Source organism: Copadichromis virginalis, linkage group LG11, assembly GCF_057382275.1.
Source record: "Copadichromis virginalis isolate Kocher_CV1m ecotype Utaka linkage group LG11, C_Virginalis_male_GT1.1, whole genome shotgun sequence".
Taxonomy (NCBI): Eukaryota; Metazoa; Chordata; class Actinopteri; order Cichliformes; family Cichlidae; genus Copadichromis; species Copadichromis virginalis.
In genome coordinates this window covers 13,497,731-13,518,480 of record NC_140628.1, presented here as the reverse complement: position 1 = coordinate 13,518,480, position 20,750 = coordinate 13,497,731, and the positions used below count along the sequence as shown (strand labels likewise).

General features: G+C 43.9%; 1 protein-coding gene across 1 annotated transcript; it reads left to right on the top strand.

Moving 5' to 3' along the window:
• The first annotated feature begins 3,193 nt into the window (after positions 1–3,193).
• LOC146698189 (C-C chemokine receptor type 2-like) lies at positions 3,194–6,278 on the top strand. Its single transcript, XM_085472644.1, has 3 exons — positions 3,194–3,515; positions 4,467–4,631; positions 4,843–6,278. Exons 1-3 carry the CDS (start codon positions 3,509–3,511, stop codon positions 5,739–5,741), a joined length of 1,071 nt encoding a protein of 356 aa, XP_085328770.1. The 5' UTR covers positions 3,194–3,508; the 3' UTR covers positions 5,742–6,278.
• The last annotated feature ends 14,472 nt before the right edge of the window (positions 6,279–20,750 follow it).

The following is a 20,750-nucleotide window of genomic DNA, read 5'->3' as shown; positions in this document are numbered from 1 at the left end:
ACAGGAAGAAACCTCTGGCAGAACCAGGCTCAGGGAGGGGCGGGGCCATCTGCTGCGACCGGTTGGGGTGAGAGAAGGAAAACAGGATAAAGACATGCTGTGGAAGAGAGACAGAGATTAAAAACAAGTAAGATTCAATGCAGAGAGGTCTATTCACACATAGTGAGTGAGAAAGGTGACTGGAAAGGAAAAACTCAATGCATCATGGGAATCCCCCAACAGCCTACATCTATTGCAGCATAACTAAGGGAGGATTCAGGGTCACCTGGTCCAGCCCTAACTATATGCTTTAGCAAAAAGGAAAGTTTTAAGCCTAATCTTAAAAGTAGAGATAGTGTCTGTCTCCTGAATCCAAACTGGAAGCTGGTTCCACAGAAGAGGGGCCTGAAAACTGAAGGCTCTCCCTCCCATTCTACTTTTAAATACTCTAGGAACAACAAGTAGGCCCACAGAGCGAGAGCGAAGTGCTCTAATAGGGTGATATGGTACTACAAGGTCATTAAGATAAGATGGTGCCTGATTATTTAAGACTTTGTATGTGAGGAGCAGGATTTTGAATTCAATTCTGGATTTAACAGGAAGCCAATGAAGGGAAGCCAAAACAGGAGAAATATGCTCTCTCTTTCTAGTCCCTGTCAGCACTCTTGCTGCAGCATTTTGGATTAGCTGAAGGCTTTTCAGTGAGTTTTTAGCACATCCTGATAATAATGAATTACAGTAGTCCAGCCTAAAAGTAATAAATGCATGAACTAGTTTTTCAGCGTCACTCTGAGACAGGATATTTCTAACTTTAAAGATGTTGCGCAAATGGAAGAAAGCAGTCCTACATATTTGTTTAATATGTGCATTGAAGGACATCCCTGGTCAAAAATGACTCCAAGGTTCCTCACAGCGTTACTGGAGGCCAAGGTAATGCCATCCAGAGTAAGAATCTGGTTAGATACCATATGTCTAAGATTTTCAGGGCCGAGTACAATAACCTCAGTTTTATCTGAATTAAGAAGCAGAAAGTTAGCGGCCATCCAGGTCTTTATGTCTTTAAGACATTTCTGCAGTTTAACTAATTGGTGTGTGTCATCTGGCTTCATGGACAGATAGAGCTGAGTGTCATCTGCATAGCAGTGAAAATGTATGTTATGTCTTCTGATGATACTGCCTAAGGGAAGCATGTATAATGTAAACAGAATTGGTCCTAGCACTGAACCCTGTGGAACTCCATAATTAACCTCAGTGTGTGAAGAGGACTCTCCATTTACATGAAAAAATTGGAGTCTATTAGATAGATATGATACAAACCACTGCAGTGCAGTACCTGTAATACCTACAGCATGTTCTAATCGCTCTAATAGGATATTATGGTCAACAGCATCGAATGCTGCACTGAGGTCTAGCAGGACAAGCACAGAGATGAGTCCACTGTCAGAGGCCATAAGAAGATCATTTGTAACCTTCACTAAAGCTGTTTCTGTGATGAGCTCTGAAACCTGACTGAAACTCTTCAAATAAACCATTCCTCTGCAGATGATCTGTTAGCTGTTTGACAACTACTCTTTCAAGGATTTTTGATATGAAAGGAAGGTTGGAGATTGGCCTATAATTAGCTAAGACTGCTGGGTCTAGAGATGCTTTTTGAGTAAAGGTTTAACTACAGCCAGCTAGAAGGCCTGTGGTACATAGCCGATTATTAGAGATAGGTTGATCATATCTAAGATTGAAGCATTAATTAATGGCAGGACTTCTTTGAGCGGTTTTGTAGGAATGGGGTCTAAAAGACACGTTGATGGTTTGGAGGAAGTAATTATTGAAGTTAACTCAGAAAGATCAACTGGAGAAAAAGAGTCTAAATGAACATCAGTGGTACTAAGAGTAGCTGTAGATAATATTACATCTGTGAGATAGTTATGGGTAATTTTTTCTCTAATGATTAAATTTTTATTTGTGAAGAAGTTCAAGAAGTTATTACTAGTTAACATTAAAGGGATGGTTGGCTCAAAAGAGCTCTGACTTTTTGTCAGCCTGGCTACAGTGCTGAAGAGAAACCTGTGGTTGTTCTTATTTTCTTCAATCAGTGATGAATAGTAAGATGTTCTGGCTTTGCGGAGGGCTCGCTTGTAAAGCAACAAACTATTTCTCCAGGCTAAATGATGATCTTCAGCATTTCCTCGCCAACGTACGAGTTATCTGCTTTAGGCTACGTGTTTGTAGTCATGGAGTGAAGTACTTCTCATTTGAGGCCTTAGTTTTCATAGGAGCTACAGTATCCAGGGTCGTACTTAGTGAGGAGGCAAAGTTATTAACAAGATAATCAACCTCTGTTGGAGTAGCGTTCAGATAGCTGCTCTGCTCTGTGTTGGTACATGGCATTGAAGATGATAACAGTGGGTGGATTATATTCTTAAACTTAATTACAGCATTTTCAGAAAGACATCTATTGTGATTAGATCTACTCTCCACTGCTGTGTAATCAATTATTGCAAATGTAAATGTTATCAGGAAATCATCAGACAGGAGAGGGTTTTCAGGAAACACTGTTAAATGTTCAGTTTCTATGCCGTATGTTAAAATAAGATCTAGAGTGTGATTAAAGTGGTGGGTGGGTTCTTTTACATTTTGAGAGAAGCCAGTTGAGTCTAATAACAGATTAAATGCCACGTTGAGGCTGTCATTTTTAGCATCTACATGGATGTTAAAATCACCCACAATAATTATTTTATCTGAGCTGAGCACTAAACCAGATAAAAAAAAGTCCAAGAAATCAGACAGAAACTCTGTGTTAGGTCCAGCTGGACGATAGATGATAACAAATAAGACAGTTGGGGTTGAGTTTGACAAGGCTAAGCATCAGGCTTTCAAATGAATTAAAAGTCTGTCTTGGTCTTTCGTTAATTAAGAGGCTGGTGTGAAAACTTGCTGCCACACCGCCCGCGCGGCCTGTGGTTCGAGATTTCTGGTAGTTAGAGTGACTCGGGGGTGTTGATTCATTTAAACTAACATAATCATACTGGATCTCTAAGTAATGTTTGCAGCACCTGTTGCAGGTAAAAGTTGGTCCAACACAGTAAGGCATAGCAACTAAAGACTCCTGTAAGTGCACAGAGTATGATATTGAACAGTGGTGTACATTAATGAGTCCACGAAGAAAAACAAATAAAAAATAGCATCAGTAACAATATTAATAATAATAAACCTTCTGTCACTTTAAGAGATAACGTGCAGTCATTTTCTGAAGGTGTGAATTTGTGTCACCATTTGCTGTGTTGTGCTTTGAACCATTTTCTGGCAGTCTAGATTTAGGGCAGACTCCTGATAAAGATCAGATTTGGGGACGTACAGGAAGCAACATCTTTCTTCCCCTTTTAGGTTCTCATCAATAGGGGACTGCAGAACTTTTGATAGTTAGTTCATTTCTGCACATCTAAAGGGATCACATCAGTAAACGGGGAAAGGGAGCCTTGAAGTGTAATTCCTGACTGGACCTGGTTGGATGAGCCATCACTGAGATATCACAATGTCAGGTAATTATCTTTCAACAGTAATCCAGAATTGAGACTATTTAAAGTGTCATTTTTTTACAGAGTTCTTGGGAATTTACTTGGGTTATAAAGTGTAGTGTTCAAAGCTGCACGCATTGTCACAGAGATCTAAAACCAAATGCTGTGACTGAAACTATGTCAAAGCTACTTCATGATTTCTAATTTCATCTTTAATCTAGAGATCTTATTTTTACTGTTGTTTTTTATTAGTAGATGAAAACATATAAAAGTTATTCACTGCCACAATGCCTTAATATGACTTTTACAGCTGCTGTTATCTCCAACCATGTATCTGTTACTTTCAGAATAATTCTAATAGTAATTTTGTAAAATCCCAGTAATAGTATAGAAAAATTTCAAATGTGCCAAAAAACACAGCAAAAAACAAGTCTACATGAAAAATCATAATAAGATAGATAAACAAAGTAAATGAAATAGTCTGTCCTAGATTTATAGCTGTATACCATGTAATGAATTTGAATCCTCATAAAACCAGTTTTCAGATTAAATCCTGTTTTTATAAAGTTTTGGCTCAATGATAATGTTCCCAAGGACGGAGTACCAATGAGCACCAATAGGTGGCAAAATCACCCCCACTGTCAACTCCCTGGGGGGCCAAACCAGCAGACGTGAATGGATTATTTGTGGTGCTCATAGCAAAGGAAAACCTCCTTTAAAACAGAAACATGTCATCAGCAATAGGTTGGCAATTCAGGCTGCACTTGATAAGGGTTGAAACGGCATTACGAAACCAAACCTAACACTTTGATGCAATGAGCATTCAAAAATAAATCCAGTTAACCTCTAACCGTAGCATGTGTTTAAAGCAGTAAAGAAGTCTTTGATATACTGTTTTGCATCTTATTTGTTGTAGCCTGTGCTGAAATTAATATAAAAAATAATAATAGTAAATCTTTCTCTCTCTTTCTGCAGAAGAAAACACCACATACTATGATTACCTATATTTCTATGAGCTTTCTAACAACAACTCTGAGAACGACACAGGCTTTACTCCTACCTACATGGGTGATGTAAAGGACTTTAACAAAGTGTTTCTCACCACTCTCTACAGTTTGGTTTTCATCCTGGGATTCATAGGTAGGTGTGTCCTCTTGTGTGTATGCTGTGGAGATTATGGATTGTTACTACACATTGCACAGACCTCCTTTTCTGGGAATTTTCAACTTGCTGACTTTTAACTATGTATGCAGGTGTGTGTATGTGAGACACAGATGAAACGGGAAAGAGAGAATGTTGTTCAACATGTAACAGTGTGACAGGTACACTTATTGCGTTTTGTCTCCCAAAGGTAACGGACTAGTGGTGTGTGTCCTGGTGAAGCACCGCAATCAGTGCAACCTGACAGACATCTGCCTCTTCAACCTGGCTCTCTCTGACCTCCTCTTCGTCTTCACGCTGCCTTTCTTCTCTCACTATGCCAGGGTTGGCCAGTGGACTTTTGGAGACTTCATGTGCCATTTGATCTCCGGGTCTCACCACATTGGCTTCTTCAGCAGCATCTTCTTCATGGTTGTCATGACGCTGGACCGCTACATGATCATCGTGCACGCTCACAGGGTTGCACGTTATCGCACAAAGAGGGCTTCCATCATTCTGACCGTGCTCGTTTGGATGCTGAGCTTGTTTGTGTCTCTGCCGGATTTTATCTTCAGAAAGGCAAAAGAACAGGAATCCCAAGGAGTGGAGTGTGACTATCCCGAGGAGAGCAAAGTCTGGGAGCGTTATGATTTGTTCACCACAAATGTGCTGGGTCTCGTGATTCCCGTGCTGGTGATGGCAGGTTGCTACTCCAGGATCATCCCCACACTGATGAGCATGAGGACAGCAAAGAGGCACCGCATCGTCAAGCTGATCATCTGTATAGTGGTTGTATTTTTCTTACTCTGGGCCCCGTATAACATTTCCCTTTTCCTGGAGTTCCTCCTGGACAAAGAAATAATCCCTGATGATCAAACCTGGTACAAAAATGTAAAGCTGTCAATAAAAGTGACCGAAGCCTTAGCTTACACTCACTGCTGTCTGAATCCCATCATATATGCTTTTGTGGGAGAGAAGTTTATGAGACGAGCCTTGCAGCTGCTGAAAAAGTTGATGCCTGGTTACAGCAGAGATCTGACAGACAGCTCATTCAGGAGGAGCTCAGTTATGTCCAGGGGCTCTGAAATCACCTCCTCCTTTAAACTGTAGGAGGTGGAGGGCAGTTGTAAGTATTTTGTCGCGGACCGTGCCATGGACAAGTGAACTGAATCATTTCTTTAACAGGTTTGATTCATCCAGGATGCAGTATCCAACATGGGTTGCAGTCTCACCCAGAATCTTAATCACCTTCGACTCTAATGCTCTTCCTTCTTCTGCTCAGGTTAAATTAAACCTGCTGGTCTGTTAAACCGTACCTGCTGTTTTATAGCAACCTTTAACAGTTTGCTTACTTCTTCAGACATCTTTTATGAGCCTTACATGTTTGCAGAAACACACCAAAAGAGCATAAAACTATTTTAGATCTTGATGTGCACACTGTCTTACTGTTATTCACATTTCTACCTACTTCCACACTGTTTTTTAATGTTCAGCCTTTTATATGTGTGTGTGTGTGTGTGTGTGTGTACATATACATATAGATATAGATATATATATAGAGAGAGAGATATTTTGTTGTATTATGTTATGGTTCCTTGTATTTGTCGCTACTTGCCAGTGGAGTTGACTCCTATCCTGATTTTGTATTATCGCTTAAATGTTACAGCAGGTCCTCTGCTTACATTAGATGAAGGTCATGAAGTGCATTGTTCATTCGGAGAAGAATATTTGCAGTGAACATATTCTTTTATTTCTCACTGTTACTGCAATGACAAATTCTGTACACAGTCATGAAAAGAGAGAAGATGTCTCAGATTAGTTTTACTATGCAGGTCATTCCTTACTATTGTAAAACAGCAGCATGATCTAACACATGGCACCATAAGTGGTGCAAAGACCTACAATAAAGATGCCATCAATTGTAAACATATTCAAGTAAAATGAAGGTCTGAAGTTCCTGATAAGCTGTACTGAATATACAGTCAGTTTATTCAAGAAGTATATGTGAAAGAACAAAAAATAAACTCTTCATTTGCAAATATTTTCGCCTCTCTTTTTTCTATTTCATATCAATGCTAATGGGAAAAAAACTACACCACCTCCTTGGCGTGGGGAATGTGAGTTTCAGGACAAACAAGAAAAAGCCCATTATTTGCATACATTTTAAAAAGGAAAAAGGACATGATGGGTCTTTCAAACAAAAAAGTGGAAAAGTCTTTGACGCTGCATCAAAAACTACCTGACTAAAAAGTTCAGCAATCTGAACACAATGTTTGTTCCATGTAAGCATCAAAGAAAAGGGGGATTTCATATTTTCAAAAGATAAGATGAGATAACCTTTATTAGTCTCACACGTGGGAAATTTGTTGTGTCTCAGCAGAAAGTGGACAGTGCAAAGCTACAGGAGAAAAAAAAAACCCCACTGCAATAGGATAAGATAAGATAATAAGAATTGGGGGGGGGGGGGGTTCTCTATCTATCTAATCTTCCATTAAAATGGGCCCAGTGTCTCATGTGTGTAGGTGTGATACAGCATAAGGCCCACTTGTAGTGCACATGTCACAAGTAACGCGTTACTGTAATCTGATTTTTTCAAGTAACGAGTAAAGTAAGGGATTACTATTGCAAAATCGGTAATTAGATTACCGTTACTTTCCCGTAGGAACGCTGCGTTACTGCGTTACTAAAACCGTGAGTTTTTTGCGAGAATGTCTCATGACAGTGACGTAACCAAGTGCAACGTTCGTGACAACAGCTGTGGATAATATATCGAGTGCGGGAGAGAGTATGAGTGTGCAGCGTTTAAAGCGTGGAAATTCACAGAGAAACTCGCGGATTCTTCCACTGACCGCTGCAGCACACCTGCACCAGGGTAAACCTCCACCCACCCTACTCCTGCTTTACAGGTGAAAACAGAGCAACAGGACCGCTGAGTCTTTGATTTTATTTATTTCCTGCTGTGTTTTACTTGCATCTATTTGAAAGAGTGAGTGTAAACACAAAAAAATATTTTATTTTATGTGCTGGAATGTGCAGAAAATAGGTTTAAATATTAAACAAATTTCTTCCAGTCAGAGAATGTTGCATATAATTAAATTTTTGCTTCATGCATAAAGTTAAAAGGTTAAAACTAATAAAACAAGTTAAAAAAAAGAGACTTTTCCATTTGATTACATTTTGTATGATGGATTTGTTAGGGGTTCCGAAAGAGACTCAGGCGCAGGCCAGGGTTTTCCTTTAAGCGAAGGACAGTGCGTTTATTTACAGTGAACACATACACCAAGTGGCTATATACAACGTGCAGGGGAAACGGGTCCGGGTCGCCAGGGTCCGTGGGAAACAGGGTTGGGAGAAGGGTGTGCCACACTTTCTGTACAAAACGTTCCCCCTTCAATCACTCCTCTCCGCATCGGGTTCCAAAAACGATCTACACACAAAACGTCGGGTTAGCAGGATAATAATAAGAAATTCTCAAGGTGAAGGTTAGCCGAAACACAAGTCTAACTGACACTGATAGCTCAACGATCCAGCGAAGACTAGTGCAGACTCGCCATCTAAGTAGTGCAGTAATCAGCTGGGATCAGCGGCCGGTGTGGTGATGAGCAGGTGTGTGGGCCAGCAGCGGGAGCCCGCAGTGAGCATCGCCGTGGCGAGAGAGAGAGAGAGTGAGAGAGAGAGGGCGAGAGAGCAAACAAACCACAAACATATTGCCCAATAGAGGATTGACCAGCGGGGCACAGGGACCATGACACCAGGCTTACCAGGATGAGACAGATGGAAGGCCCGCAGCATACGCTTGTCCAGGACAGCGGCCCGCGGAACCCAGGACCGCTCCTCAATGCCATAGCCCTCCCAGTCCACAAGGTACTGGAAGCCACGCCCGCGGCGGCGAGAGTCCATAATCCGCGTGATGGAATAGGCGGGCAAGCCGTCCACAAGCCGGGCGGGCGGAGGGGGCCCGGAAGGAGGGCACAGAGGGCTATTCCAGACAGGTTTGATTTGGGAGACGTGGAACACATTGTGAATCCTCATGTTGCGCGGCAGCCGGAGTTTCACAGAGACGGGGTTGATCAGCGCCGAAACCTCAAAAGGACCAATGAAGTTTGGGTTGAGCTTCTTGGACTCAGTCCTGAGAGGAACAAAGCGTGTGGACAGCCATACCTTTTGTCCCACGCTGTATGCTGGAGCTGGTGTGCGGCGGCGATCTGCGGTCTGTTTGGTTCGGTCCTTTGTGCGCAGCAACGCCGTCCGTGCGGCCCGCCAAGCTCGTCGGCACCTACGAAGATGGGCCTGGACAGATGGTACAGAATACTCATCCTCAACAGAGGGGAAGAGAGGTGGCTGGAAACCCAGTGAGACCTCGAAGGGAGACAGACCAGTGGCGGAGGAAGTCAGACTGTTATGGGCGTACTCAATCCAGGGTAGTTCATCACTCCAGATGGACTGGTTGGAGGACGCTGTGCACCGCAACATTGCCTCGAGCTCTTGGTTAGCTCGCTCACACTGACCGTTGCTTTGGGGATGGTAACCGGAGGTCAGACTGACCTTTGCTCCTAATGAGGAGCAGAATTCCTTCCAGACGCCAGACGTGAACTGGGGGCCTCTGTCAGACACAATGTCTTCCGGGATCCCATGCAAACGAAACACATGACGGGTAAGCAGTCGTGCGGTCTCCATGGCCGTGGGAAGCTTGGGTAGAGCTATGAAGTGGGCAGCTTTAGAAAAACGGTCTACGATGGTAAGTATGACAGTGTTGCCTGCTGATTGCGGCAGTCCGGTTACAAAGTCCAAAGCTATATGGGACCACGGCCTGGACGGAGTCGGCAGGGGATTGAGCTGTCCAGCGGGCGGCTGATGAGACGGTTTATTCCGGGCACAGGTCGCGCAGGCGGAGACGTACTCCCGAGCGTCTTTAGTCAGAGAGGGCCACCAGAAGTAGCGCTGGAGGAAGTTGATAGTGCGGTGGACCCCTGGGTGGCACGTAAAGCGGGCAGTGTGGGCCCATTGAAGTACTTGAGAACGTACTGATTGAGGGACGTAGAGCCGTTGGGCTGGCCCACCTCCCGGATCCGGTTCCGACACCTGAGCCTCCCGAATGGCTGCTTCGATCCCCCAGGAGATGGCGCCCACGACACAGGTAGCGGGGAGAATGGGAGCGGGCTCAGTGGTGTCCTCTGAGACTGAGAACTGACGGGTCAGGGCGTCGGGTTTGACATTCCGGGAACCGGGTCTGTAAGAGATGGAGAAGTGGAAACGGGTGAAAAACAGGGCCCACCTGGCCTGTCGAGCGTTGAGCCTCTTAGCTGATTGTAGGTATGCCAGGTTCTTGTGGTCTGTCCAGACGAGGAAAGGCTGAGCCGTGCCCTCCAACCAGTGCCGCCACTCCTCCAGGGCTAGTTTTATCGCCAGCAGTTCCCGATCCCCGACATCATAGTTTCTCTCTGCAGGGGACAGACGGCGGGAGAAGAAGGCACAAGGGTGGAGCTTACCGTCCTTCCGTTGCGACAGAACCGCTCCAACCCCTGAGTCGGACGCGTCGACCTCGACCACAAATGGCTGCGTGAGGTCGGGTTGGATCAGGATGGGGGCTGAGGCAAATCGTTTCTTCAGTTCTTGGAAAGCTGCCTGAGCTTCTTTGTTCAACTGAAAAGGAAGCTTGGGAGAGGTTAGCTGGGTCAGCGGCAAGGCAACTCGGCTGAAGTCCCGAATGAACCGCCGGTAAAAGTTGGCAAACCCAAGGAAACGTTGCAGTTGGTGCCTATTAGGAGGTTCCGGCCACTCAACAACGGCTTTTACCTTCACAGGGTCCGGGCGGAGGTTTCCTTGGTCGATTATGTACCCCAGGAATGCAACGGTGGAGACGTGGAACTCACACTTTTCTCCTTTGACGAACAATCGGTTTTCGAGGAGTCGTTGCAGGACCTGTCTGACATGGGTCTCGTGCTCGGATTGGTTTCTGGAAAAGATCAGGATGTCATCTAGATAGACAAAAACAAAACGGTTAATGAAGTCTCTGAGCACGTCGTTCACCAGGGCTTGGAACACCGCAGGGGCGTTAGTGAGACCAAAGGGCATGACAAGGTACTCGAAGTGGCCGAGGTGGGTGTTGAAGGCGGTCTTCCACTCATCGCCCTCACGGATGCGAACCAGATGGTATGCGTTTCGCAAATCCAGTTTGGTGAAAACAGTAGCCCCCTGGAGGAGCTCGAAGGCCGAACTGAGGAGCGGCAGAGGGTATTTATTTTTTACTGTGATGTTGTTTAATCCGCGATAGTCAATGCATGGCCGGAGGGTTTTATCCTTCTTTTCGACAAAGAAGAAGCCTGCCGCGACTGGAGAGGTGGAGGCCCGAATGAGGACGGCAGCCAGGGATTCCGTGATGTACTTGTCCATAGCGTCTCGTTCTGGAAGTGAGATGCTATATAGCCGACTGGTGGGTAAAGGAGCTCCCGGGAGCAGTTCGATAGCACAGTCATAGGGTCTATGCGGAGGAAGTGACTGGGTGCGGGCCTTTTGAAACCTTTTGAGGCTGCTTTAAGGCAGGTCATGTGGCAGTCCTCCCCCCACCCAGTGACACGCCCCTTTAGCCAATCTATGTGAGGGTTGTGCTGTTGTAGCCAAGGATGGCCGAGAACTAGTGGAGTGCGAGTTGCTTTAAACACCAAAAAACAGATTTCTTCAGAATGATTGCCAGAGAGGGTGAGCTCGACAGGCTCCGTCACCAGAGTGATGTCTGGAAGGCGTTGACCTGACAATGCCGTAACATGTAATGCATGAGGCAGGGGCTCCAATAGTAACCCAAGTTGCCGGGCTAACTGACAGTCAATAAAGTTTTGTTCCGCCCCAGAGTCGATTAACACCGATAGGGAGCGGCTCTTAGAGTGAATGGAAAGCGTGGCCGATAGTGTTAAACGGGGAGGAGCTTCTTCCTGGCTCAGCTCGCCCACCAGTACTCCTACCATCACTGGCGGGCGCGCCCTTTTGCCCGCGAAGGGCAGGTAGCCACAACATGTCCCCTGTGACCACAATAGAGGCACTCACCGGCGGTAATCCGGCGCTGACGCTCCGCCGCGGTGAGATGGGAGCCGCCCAGCTGCATGGGTTCCTCTCCGTCCCCGCTCTCGTGAGTCCGGGAGGGGCCGGCATCCGCCATGGCGCCGGTGCCAGAGACTCCCGCAGCCTCATGGAGGTTGTAGTTCCGCTGCGACCGGCGAGCCCGTAACCGCTCATCCACCTTAATGCACAGGGACATTAGCTCATTAAAGGAGGCAGGGAGATCACGCATGATTAGCTCGTCCCTTAATTCTTCTCTGATATTGTTCAGCAACGTGCTCCGTAGCGCCTCCTGATTCCACCCTGCCTCTTCTGCCAGAATCCAGAAGTCGATAGCGTATTCAGACATGCTTCTCCTACCTTGTTTGAAGTTGAGGAGACGGAGAGCAGCGGCCTCTGCCCCGGTGCCTGGGTTAAACACATTCTTAAATTTGGAGAGAAAGTCAGCGTAGGTGATGACAGGATCAGAGTTTAACACAACCTGGGCCCACTTTAGTGCACGGCCCCTCAGAAGTTGAACTAAATAAGTGATCTTCGCCCCATCGTTGCTATGAAAACGCTGCAGCTCGCGAAACGTCAGAGACACCTGAGCCAAAAATCCGGCACATTTGTCAGACTCACCCGAGAATGGTTCCGGTGTGGGTAAAGGTCCGTCAGACGGCGTACCGACCCGCGGTGAGCTACCTGACGCTACGGCGGGCGGTGCCGCCTGGGGAGCCGGGCTGGGCGGCTGGGGATTCCCTGGTTGCGCATTTCCCTCCAGCGGTATTAACTGCGCCACCGCCAGGGTCAATGCGGCGACATCCTGCCGTAGCTGCCCGAGCATTTGTTCATGGCGGGCCAGCGCGGCTTCCTGGGCGGCCAGAGCCCGGCCCACGGGGTCCTGTCCTGCTGAGTCCATAATGGCTGGATCGTTCTGTTAGGGGTTCCGAAAGAGACTCAGGCGCAGGCCAGGGTTTTCCTTTAAGCGAAGGACAGTGCGTTTATTTACAGTGAACACATACACCAAGTGGCTATATACAACGTGCAGGGGAAACGGGTCCGGGTCGCCAGGGTCCGTGGGAAACAGGGTTGGGAGAAGGGTGTTCCACACTTTCTGTACAAAACGTTCCCCCTTCAATCACTCCTCTCCGCATCGGGTTCCAAAAACGATCTACACACAAAACGTCGGGTTAGCAGGATAATAATAAGAAATTCTCAAGGTGAAGGTTAGCCGAAACACAAGTCTAACTGACACTGATAGCTCAACGATCCAGCGAAGACTAGTGCAGACTCGCCATCTAAGTAGTGCAGTAATCAGCTGGGATCAGCGGCCGGTGTGGTGATGAGCAGGTGTGTGGGCCAGCAGCGGGAGCCCGCAGTGAGCATCGCCGTGGCGAGAGAGAGAGAGAGTGAGAGAGAGAGGGCGAGAGAGCAAACAAACCACAAACATATTGCCCAATAGAGGATTGACCAGCGGGGCACAGGGACCATGACAGGATTATGCAGAAAAAGTAGAATTGGGCTGAAAGATCTATCGCTTTATTACCTATTCAGGTTGTAAATCGTGTTTTTAAAAAGTAACTAAGAAACTAAGTAATTAATTACTTTTGAAAATGAGTAATCAGTAAAGTAACGGGATTACTTTTTTGGGGAAGTAATCAGTAATTAGTTACTGATTACTTTTTTCAAGTAACTTGACCAGCACTGCCTGCCACTGAAGGAGGTGTTCAGTGCTGTCTGTCAGGAGTTGCTGAGTGGATGTGGAGAAGAGGACTCAAACGCAGAACTCACGGTGAGGATTCAGGGTGTTTATTGTGAGGGACGAATGACGAAAACAGGAGATGGCTGACTGACTGAATAACTGGACTGAATGAATGGCTGACTGATCTGAACTGAAAGGCAAACATGTGGCATAGATAGCAGTGACAACATCACATGAACATCACATGAACATCAATGACGCGACCAAGACCAGGAGAGAACTGAGGACTTCATACATTCTTATATAGTTCTATATTGTGTATTGTGTATTTTGTATTTTGTTGTACAGTTATTTTATTTTCAACTTTAATTTATATATTTATCTTTATCTTATTCTTCCCAGTTAAATTTACCCTTCATTCTAATTTGTGTTGTACAGTTATTTCATTTTTAACCTTAATTTATATTTTATTCCTTCTTAGTTAAATTTACCCTTTTTAATTTTCATATTTATTTCCTATCTTATTCATAGCCTTTTCCTTTTTTGTTCTCTTTAGGTCACGAGCAGTTGTCCAAGCATTTCACTGCATATCGTACTGTGTATGACTGTGTACGTGACAAATAAAATTTGAATTTGAATTTGAATTTGAATTTAAATACACTGGCTGAATAATGACTGATAGGTGACAGGTGAGTGAGCAGCTGAACATAATTGAACTAAAGATTCATGGAATAAGAACTGGAACATAATGCACACAGAGTAACGCTAACACAAAACAGGAAGTGGAACATACAGAGGATAAACAGATGAACAGAAAATACTGGGTCAATGACTGGGTCAACTGTCAGGGTCTCCTGCATGGGATGGGGGATGTTGTCCACAGCTTAGCTACCATTCTCCTGTCATTCAGCACCTTCACAGGGTCCAGAGAGCATCCTAGAACACAGCTGGCCCTCCTGATCAGCCTGTTCAGTCTCTTCCTGTCCCCAGCAGAGATGCTGCCGCCCCAGTAGATCACACCGTAAAAGAGGCCACCCACCACAGAGTCATAGGCCATGTCCACAATAATACTTTTTTTTTTGAAAACACATCTTTTTCTCTCCGTTTTGGCCTTCTGTCCACACTGAGACAGCGATTTTTGTCAAGGAAAACAGAGCTTTTTGAAAATGCTCTCCAAAGCGGATACATTTGAAAGTGGATACATTTCGCTGCATAGTGTAGACTGCGTAAACGGAGACTTTTCAAAACGATGACGCATTTTATTCATATGATGCAGTCATGTGACCAGTTATACTAAGATAGCGGAGGGCATTATACAGCAGTTGTATAGCTTTTCTTCAAATTCTTTAATTCTCAACCCTTTTGCAACTTTGTACTTTTATGTTACTTGCAGCAACAACTCCACCTCATTGTCAGTCCATTTAAAAAACACGGTGCTTTTCTACAACATTTTGCTGCGAGGTTTCAAATAGCCAGAAAGTAAATACGGGGCAGACAGGGCAGTCTTATGTTTCACCCATGTGCAATACAGGAACACAGTAGTTTCGATTGTTTCAGTGTGGATGAACAACTGTTTGGAAACGCTCGAAAACAATAGAAAATGCCGTTATTTAATTTTATCCGGGCTAGTGTAGACGTAGCCATAGAAGGTCTTCAGGAGTTGACCCTTCACTCTGAAAGACCTGAATCTCCACAGCAGGTACAGCCTGTTCTGCCATTTCGTGTTGAGGGCATCTGAATTACGAGTCCAGTCCAGTTTATTGTTCAGATAAACACCAAGGTACCTGTAGCTATCCACAGCCTCAATATCCATACCTTGAATGTTAAGTGGTTGCAGTGGAGGATGTTTGTGCCTGCGGAAGTCTACCACCAGCTCCTTGGTTTTACTGGTGTTGATCTGGAGGTAGTTCTGCTGGCACTAGTCCACAAAGACTTGGGTCAGTTCTCTGTACTGCCTGTCATCCCCATCAATGTTGAGGGCGACAATTGCAGAGTCATCAGAGAACTTCTTTTTTTTTTTTTTTTTTTTTTTTTTTTTTTTTTATTAATATTTTTGGATGGACAGAAACATTAATAAATAAATATACAACTGCAATAATCATACTGTCAGTTCTCTGTCCATTTCTAAACAAACAAACAAACTAAGACAAGCAAACAAACAACACACTAACAAACAAAAAAAAAAAAAAATAAATAAATAAATAAATAAATAAATAAATAAATAAATAAATAAAATAAATAAAACCCAGGAGAAACAAAATAATACACCGCCTCCTGGAAAACATCAGCAAAAACAAAAACGAATAAGGGAAAACCCCCTGGTGCAAAAAAAAAAAAAAAAAAAAAAAAAAAAAAAAAAAAAAAGACAACAACCAAAATACCAATGACACATGAAATATCCCTCTAAGAGACCATTTATCATAATGTCTAAGAGACATTGTCAATGTACCGCAAAAAGGGACCCCAGACCTGCTCAAAAATATCTTCTCTTCCCTTCATTCTATACATAACCCGTTCATATGATGCCATCCTAGACATTTGTTCGGTCCATTCCTTGAAAGAACAGGGGCTGGATGACTTCCAATGCCTAAGAATTACCCTGCAACCAGTTATAAAAGCCAGACGCATCCACAATCTCTGTTTTTTTGAGAGAATGTTATCGTCAGGTAGTAGGCCCAGGACGCATATAGCTGGAGATTTAGAAAGATTAAGTTTAAAAATATCATTCACCAAGTTGATGATCCCATCCCACAAATAATCATTTTTCCGACATGTATACAACATATGAACTAGAGTCCCGACTTCCTGCTGACATTTCCAACAAATGTCCTTATCTGCGAGCTTCAACCTGACTAATTTACTGGGTGTCCAATAGTTTCTGTGAAGCAACTTGTACTGGATAAGTTGAGACTGTGTTTCAGGTGAGCAAACATACCATGATGAGATCAGCATCTTCCAACTGTCCTCTGAGATCTGGATACCCAGATCTTTCTCCCAACACCGCCTCAGTCCCCCCAAACTGGGAGCGTGTGCCTCTCTGAAGCTCCCATAAAATTTAGATGCCCTGATTCTGTTATTGTCAGGGGTTGCAAACATCTTCTGAACACTAGATGGAGGGTCTAGATTATTTTTCAAAATGGCTTTAATACAATGTCTTATTTGAAAAAACCTCCAAATTTCCCTTGGATCCAAATTGAATTCTCGTCTGATTTCTGCAAACGATTTCATGCCAGTCTGCCCAAATAGGTCCCCCATCTGATTAATACCTGTCCTAGCCCAGGCCTCCCACCAGACCGGTTTCTTACCTATTAATACTTTCTTATTATACCAAATAGAGGCTCTAGCGGTGAGATAAGGGCTGCTGTTGGTATATTGGTGAGCTCTAAGCCAGGTCTCTTGCATGAAAGACAGTACTGGATCTTTAAACGGTACTGGCCTTCCCTTCTGAGTAAGGAAGGCCTCTAAAGACGAAGGGGCCACAAGACTTTCCTCAATCCCAACCCATGATGGCTTATCAGTAGAGGAATTATGTATCTTAACTAACTGAGAGAGGGAGAAAGCATAATGATACCAGACCATCTTAGACAATGCCAACCCACCACTCTCTTTAGCAGCATATAATTTAGACCGATTGAACAATGGCTTTTTACCTGCCCACACAAAACCCTCTACACATGTATTATAAAGCTTTAGCAAATTATGTGGGACTGCTATCGGTAACATGTGAAGAAAGTACTGAAGTTTAGGGGCAATAATCATCTTCACCAAATTAATTCTGCCCAGAAGGGACAGATTTATTTTAACCCAATTCTGCAACAGCGAACGGATGTTTTGAATCACTGGGGAAATATTTACTTTCATTATGTTGTCTAAACCAGGGGTCAATTTAATCCCCAAATAAGTCAGACCCTCGGGCTTCCACTTGAAATGCCATGAACTCCTCATAACAGGCGGACACAATTTAGAAATGGGCATAGCTTCAGACTTAGACCAATTTATAGTGTATCCAGAGATTACAGAGAAAGAATCAATAATTGAGGAAATTGCAGGAACGGCCTGTTCTGGGTTAGTTGAAATCAGTAAAATATCATCTGCATACAAAAAAGTTTTATGTTCTTCTTGACCCAAATCCACCCCTCTAATTTTCTTACATTCACGTAAAGCTATGGCTAAAGGCTCCAAGAACAGAGCAAAAATGAGAGGTGATAAGGGTGAACCTTGTCTAGTACCCCGACTTAACGAAAATGAGGGTGACATTATCCCATTGGTAATAACTGTAGCCATTGGATCTGTGTATACCACCTGAATCCACTGCCTAAAAAAGGGACCGAAACCAAATCTCTTCAAGGTATGAAACAGAAAAGGATACTCAACTTTATCAAAAGCTTTCTCTGCGTCCAAAGAGAAGGCAACGACAGGGTCTAGCTTAGTCCTGCTCTTCCAGAGTATATGCAATAACCTACGTAGATTATCCGCAGAGCTTCTATTTTTCACGAAACCGACCTGATCCCTATGCACCAAATACGGAAGAACTTTTTCAAGCCTAAAAGCTAATATCTTAGAAATAATTTTTTCATCCACATTAATTAATGAAATTGGGCGATAATTCCCACAATGCTGTGGGTCTTTCCCTTTTTTATGTAATAACGTGATCACTGCCGATCGCATACTAAACGGTAGTCTCCCTCTTTGAAACGCATCTTGATATACCGACAGTAGTCTTGGAGCTAGTTCGTCCACAAACACCTTATAAAAATCTGATGGAAATCCATCATTACCTGGAGATTTACCCACTCTAAGGCTGCCGATTGCCTGCTTAACTTCAATTAATGTAATCTTACCTTCTAATATACTTCTTTGATCTTCCGACAGGCTGGGAATTTTAATAGAAGAGAAGAAATCTGACAGCCTCTGTTCCTCCACCAGTCCATTAGAAGTGTACAGCTCCTGATAATATTTAGTAAAAATATCATTTATTTCTTTTTTACTAGTAGTCAACTTATTATTATTACTAGGATCAAAAATAGATGGTATAAGGTTACTAGATTTTATCTGCTTAACCCTGTGTGCCAACATTTTACCTGTTCTCTCCCCTTGTTCAAAGTACTTCTGATTTAGACAAAACATTGCATATTCCACTTTTTTCTCCAATATGCTATTCATCTCAAATTTAAATTTAATTAATTTGTTCCATAAGTCCCTCTCTGGGAGCAACTTATGTTGTTTTTCAAGCTCCTTGATATCCTGTTCCAACTTCATCAGCTTATCCCTCTCAGCTTTTTTAATCAAGGAGCAATATTGAATAAGGCGCCCCCTTAAATAGGCCTTAAAAGCATCCCAGGTCATTCCAACGTCGTCAATAGAGCCCTCATTGTACAACCAAAACTCCTTTATCATTTCCCTTATACATTCGCAATGACCCTTATTCTTCAATATTGAGTTATTCAAGCGCCACCTAGGTGACGGTTTAATATTATCAGTGTCAGTAAGAACAAGGTCAATGGGAGCATGATCCGATATAGCAATGTTACCAATAGAGGACCCAAGTCATCAGAGAACTTCTGAAGGAAGCACTGGGTGGAGTTTTGGGAGAAGTCTGCAGTGTAGATGGTGAAAAGCAACGGAGCCTGAACCGTTCCCTGTGGGGGCCCCGTACTGCAGACAACCCTGTCCGACACACAGCCCTGAATTCTTGCGTACTGTGGTCGGTCGGTGAGGTAGTCCAGTATCCATGATGTGAGGTCATGGTCCACTCCTAAGTTCTCCAGCTTGTCCTTCAGGACCGTGGGAAGAATGGTGTTGAAGGCATTGGAGAAATCAAAGAGTATGATTCTCACAATGCTCCCACTGGTCCACAAGTGAGAGAGGGAACGATGTAGGAGGTGATTGACGGCATCATCCACTCCAATGCCAGGTTGGTAGGCAAACTGAAGTGGGTCCAGTGATGATCTCACCAGGGTCCGAAGCTGAGCCAGCACCAGCCGCTCCAGGGTCTTCATCAGGTGGGGAGTCAGAGCCACTGGCCTGTAGCTGTTGAGAGCATTTAGACCTGCACACATGGTCATGTCAACCTGCTGAAGTTCAAAGTGAGCATCATAATGGGGAAGAAATTCAGTTTAATTTCTGTTTACCATAACGTGGTTGTTTGTGCAGAGGGGCTGTTCTGAATGTTTCAGGAACTACTGCACTATCTATTCAACCATCTTTAGTGTTTACAGAGAATAGTCCAAAATAGAAACGATATCCAGTGAGTTGCAGTTCTCTGGTTGAAAATGTCTTGTTGATGGAGAAGACCCAGACTTCTGACACAGACAGCTGGCACGAATGCACCAGTACCTCAAATAACAACTCGGTATGACCAAAGTATGCAGAAGAGCATCTCTGAATGCACAACTCTTCAAATCTTGCAGTAGATGTGCTACAGCAACAGAAGACCACATTGGATGCAACGCTGTCAGATAAGAGTATGGGTAATGGCTTATTTGAAGAGTTTCAGTCAGGTTTCAGAGCTCATCACAGCACAGAAACAGCTTTAGTGAAAGTTACAAATGATCTTCTTATGGCCTCTGACAGTGGACTCATCTCTGTGCTTGTCCTGCTAGACCTCAGTGCAGCATTCGATACTGTTGACCATAATGTTGTATTAGAGCGATTAGAACATGCTGTAGGTATTACAGGTACTGCACTGCAGTGGTTTGTATCATATCTATCTAATAGACTCCAATTTTTTCATGTAAATGGAGAGTCCTCTTCACACACTGAGGTTAATTATGGAGTTCCACAGGGTTCAGTGCTAGGACCAATTCTGTTTACATTATACATGCTTCCCTTAGGCAGTGTCATCAGAAGACATAGCATACATTTTCACTGCTATGCTGATGACACTCAGCTCTATCTATCTATGAAGCCAGACAACACACACCAATTAGTTAAACTGCAGGAATGTCTTAAAGACATAAAGACCTGGATGGCCGCTAACTTTCTGCTTCTTAATTCAGATAAAACTGAGGTTATTGTACTCGGCCCTGAAAATCTTAGACATATGGTATCTAACCAGATTGGATGGCATTACTTTGGCCTCCAGTAACACTGTGAAGAACCTTGGAGTCATTTTTGACCAGGACATGTCCTTCAACGCACATATAAAACAAATATGTAAGACTGCTTTCTTCCATTTGCGCAACATCTTTAAAGTTAGAAATATCCTGTCTCAGAGTGACGCTGAAAAACTAGTTCATGCATTTATTACTTTTAGGCTGGACTACTGTAATTCATTATTATCAGGATGTCCTACAGACTCCCTGAAAAGCCTTCAATTAATCCAAAATGCTGCAGCAAGAGTACTGACAGGGGCTAGAAAGAGAGAGCATATTTCTCCTGTT

Bases quoted from the DNA above. Each gene is read 5' to 3' on its own strand.
- LOC146698189 (XM_085472644.1), top strand. The intron at 4,632-4,842 runs GTAGGTGTGTCC...TGTCTCCCAAAG, and splicing joins TTTCATCCTGGGATTCATAG to GTAACGGACTAGTGGTGTGT.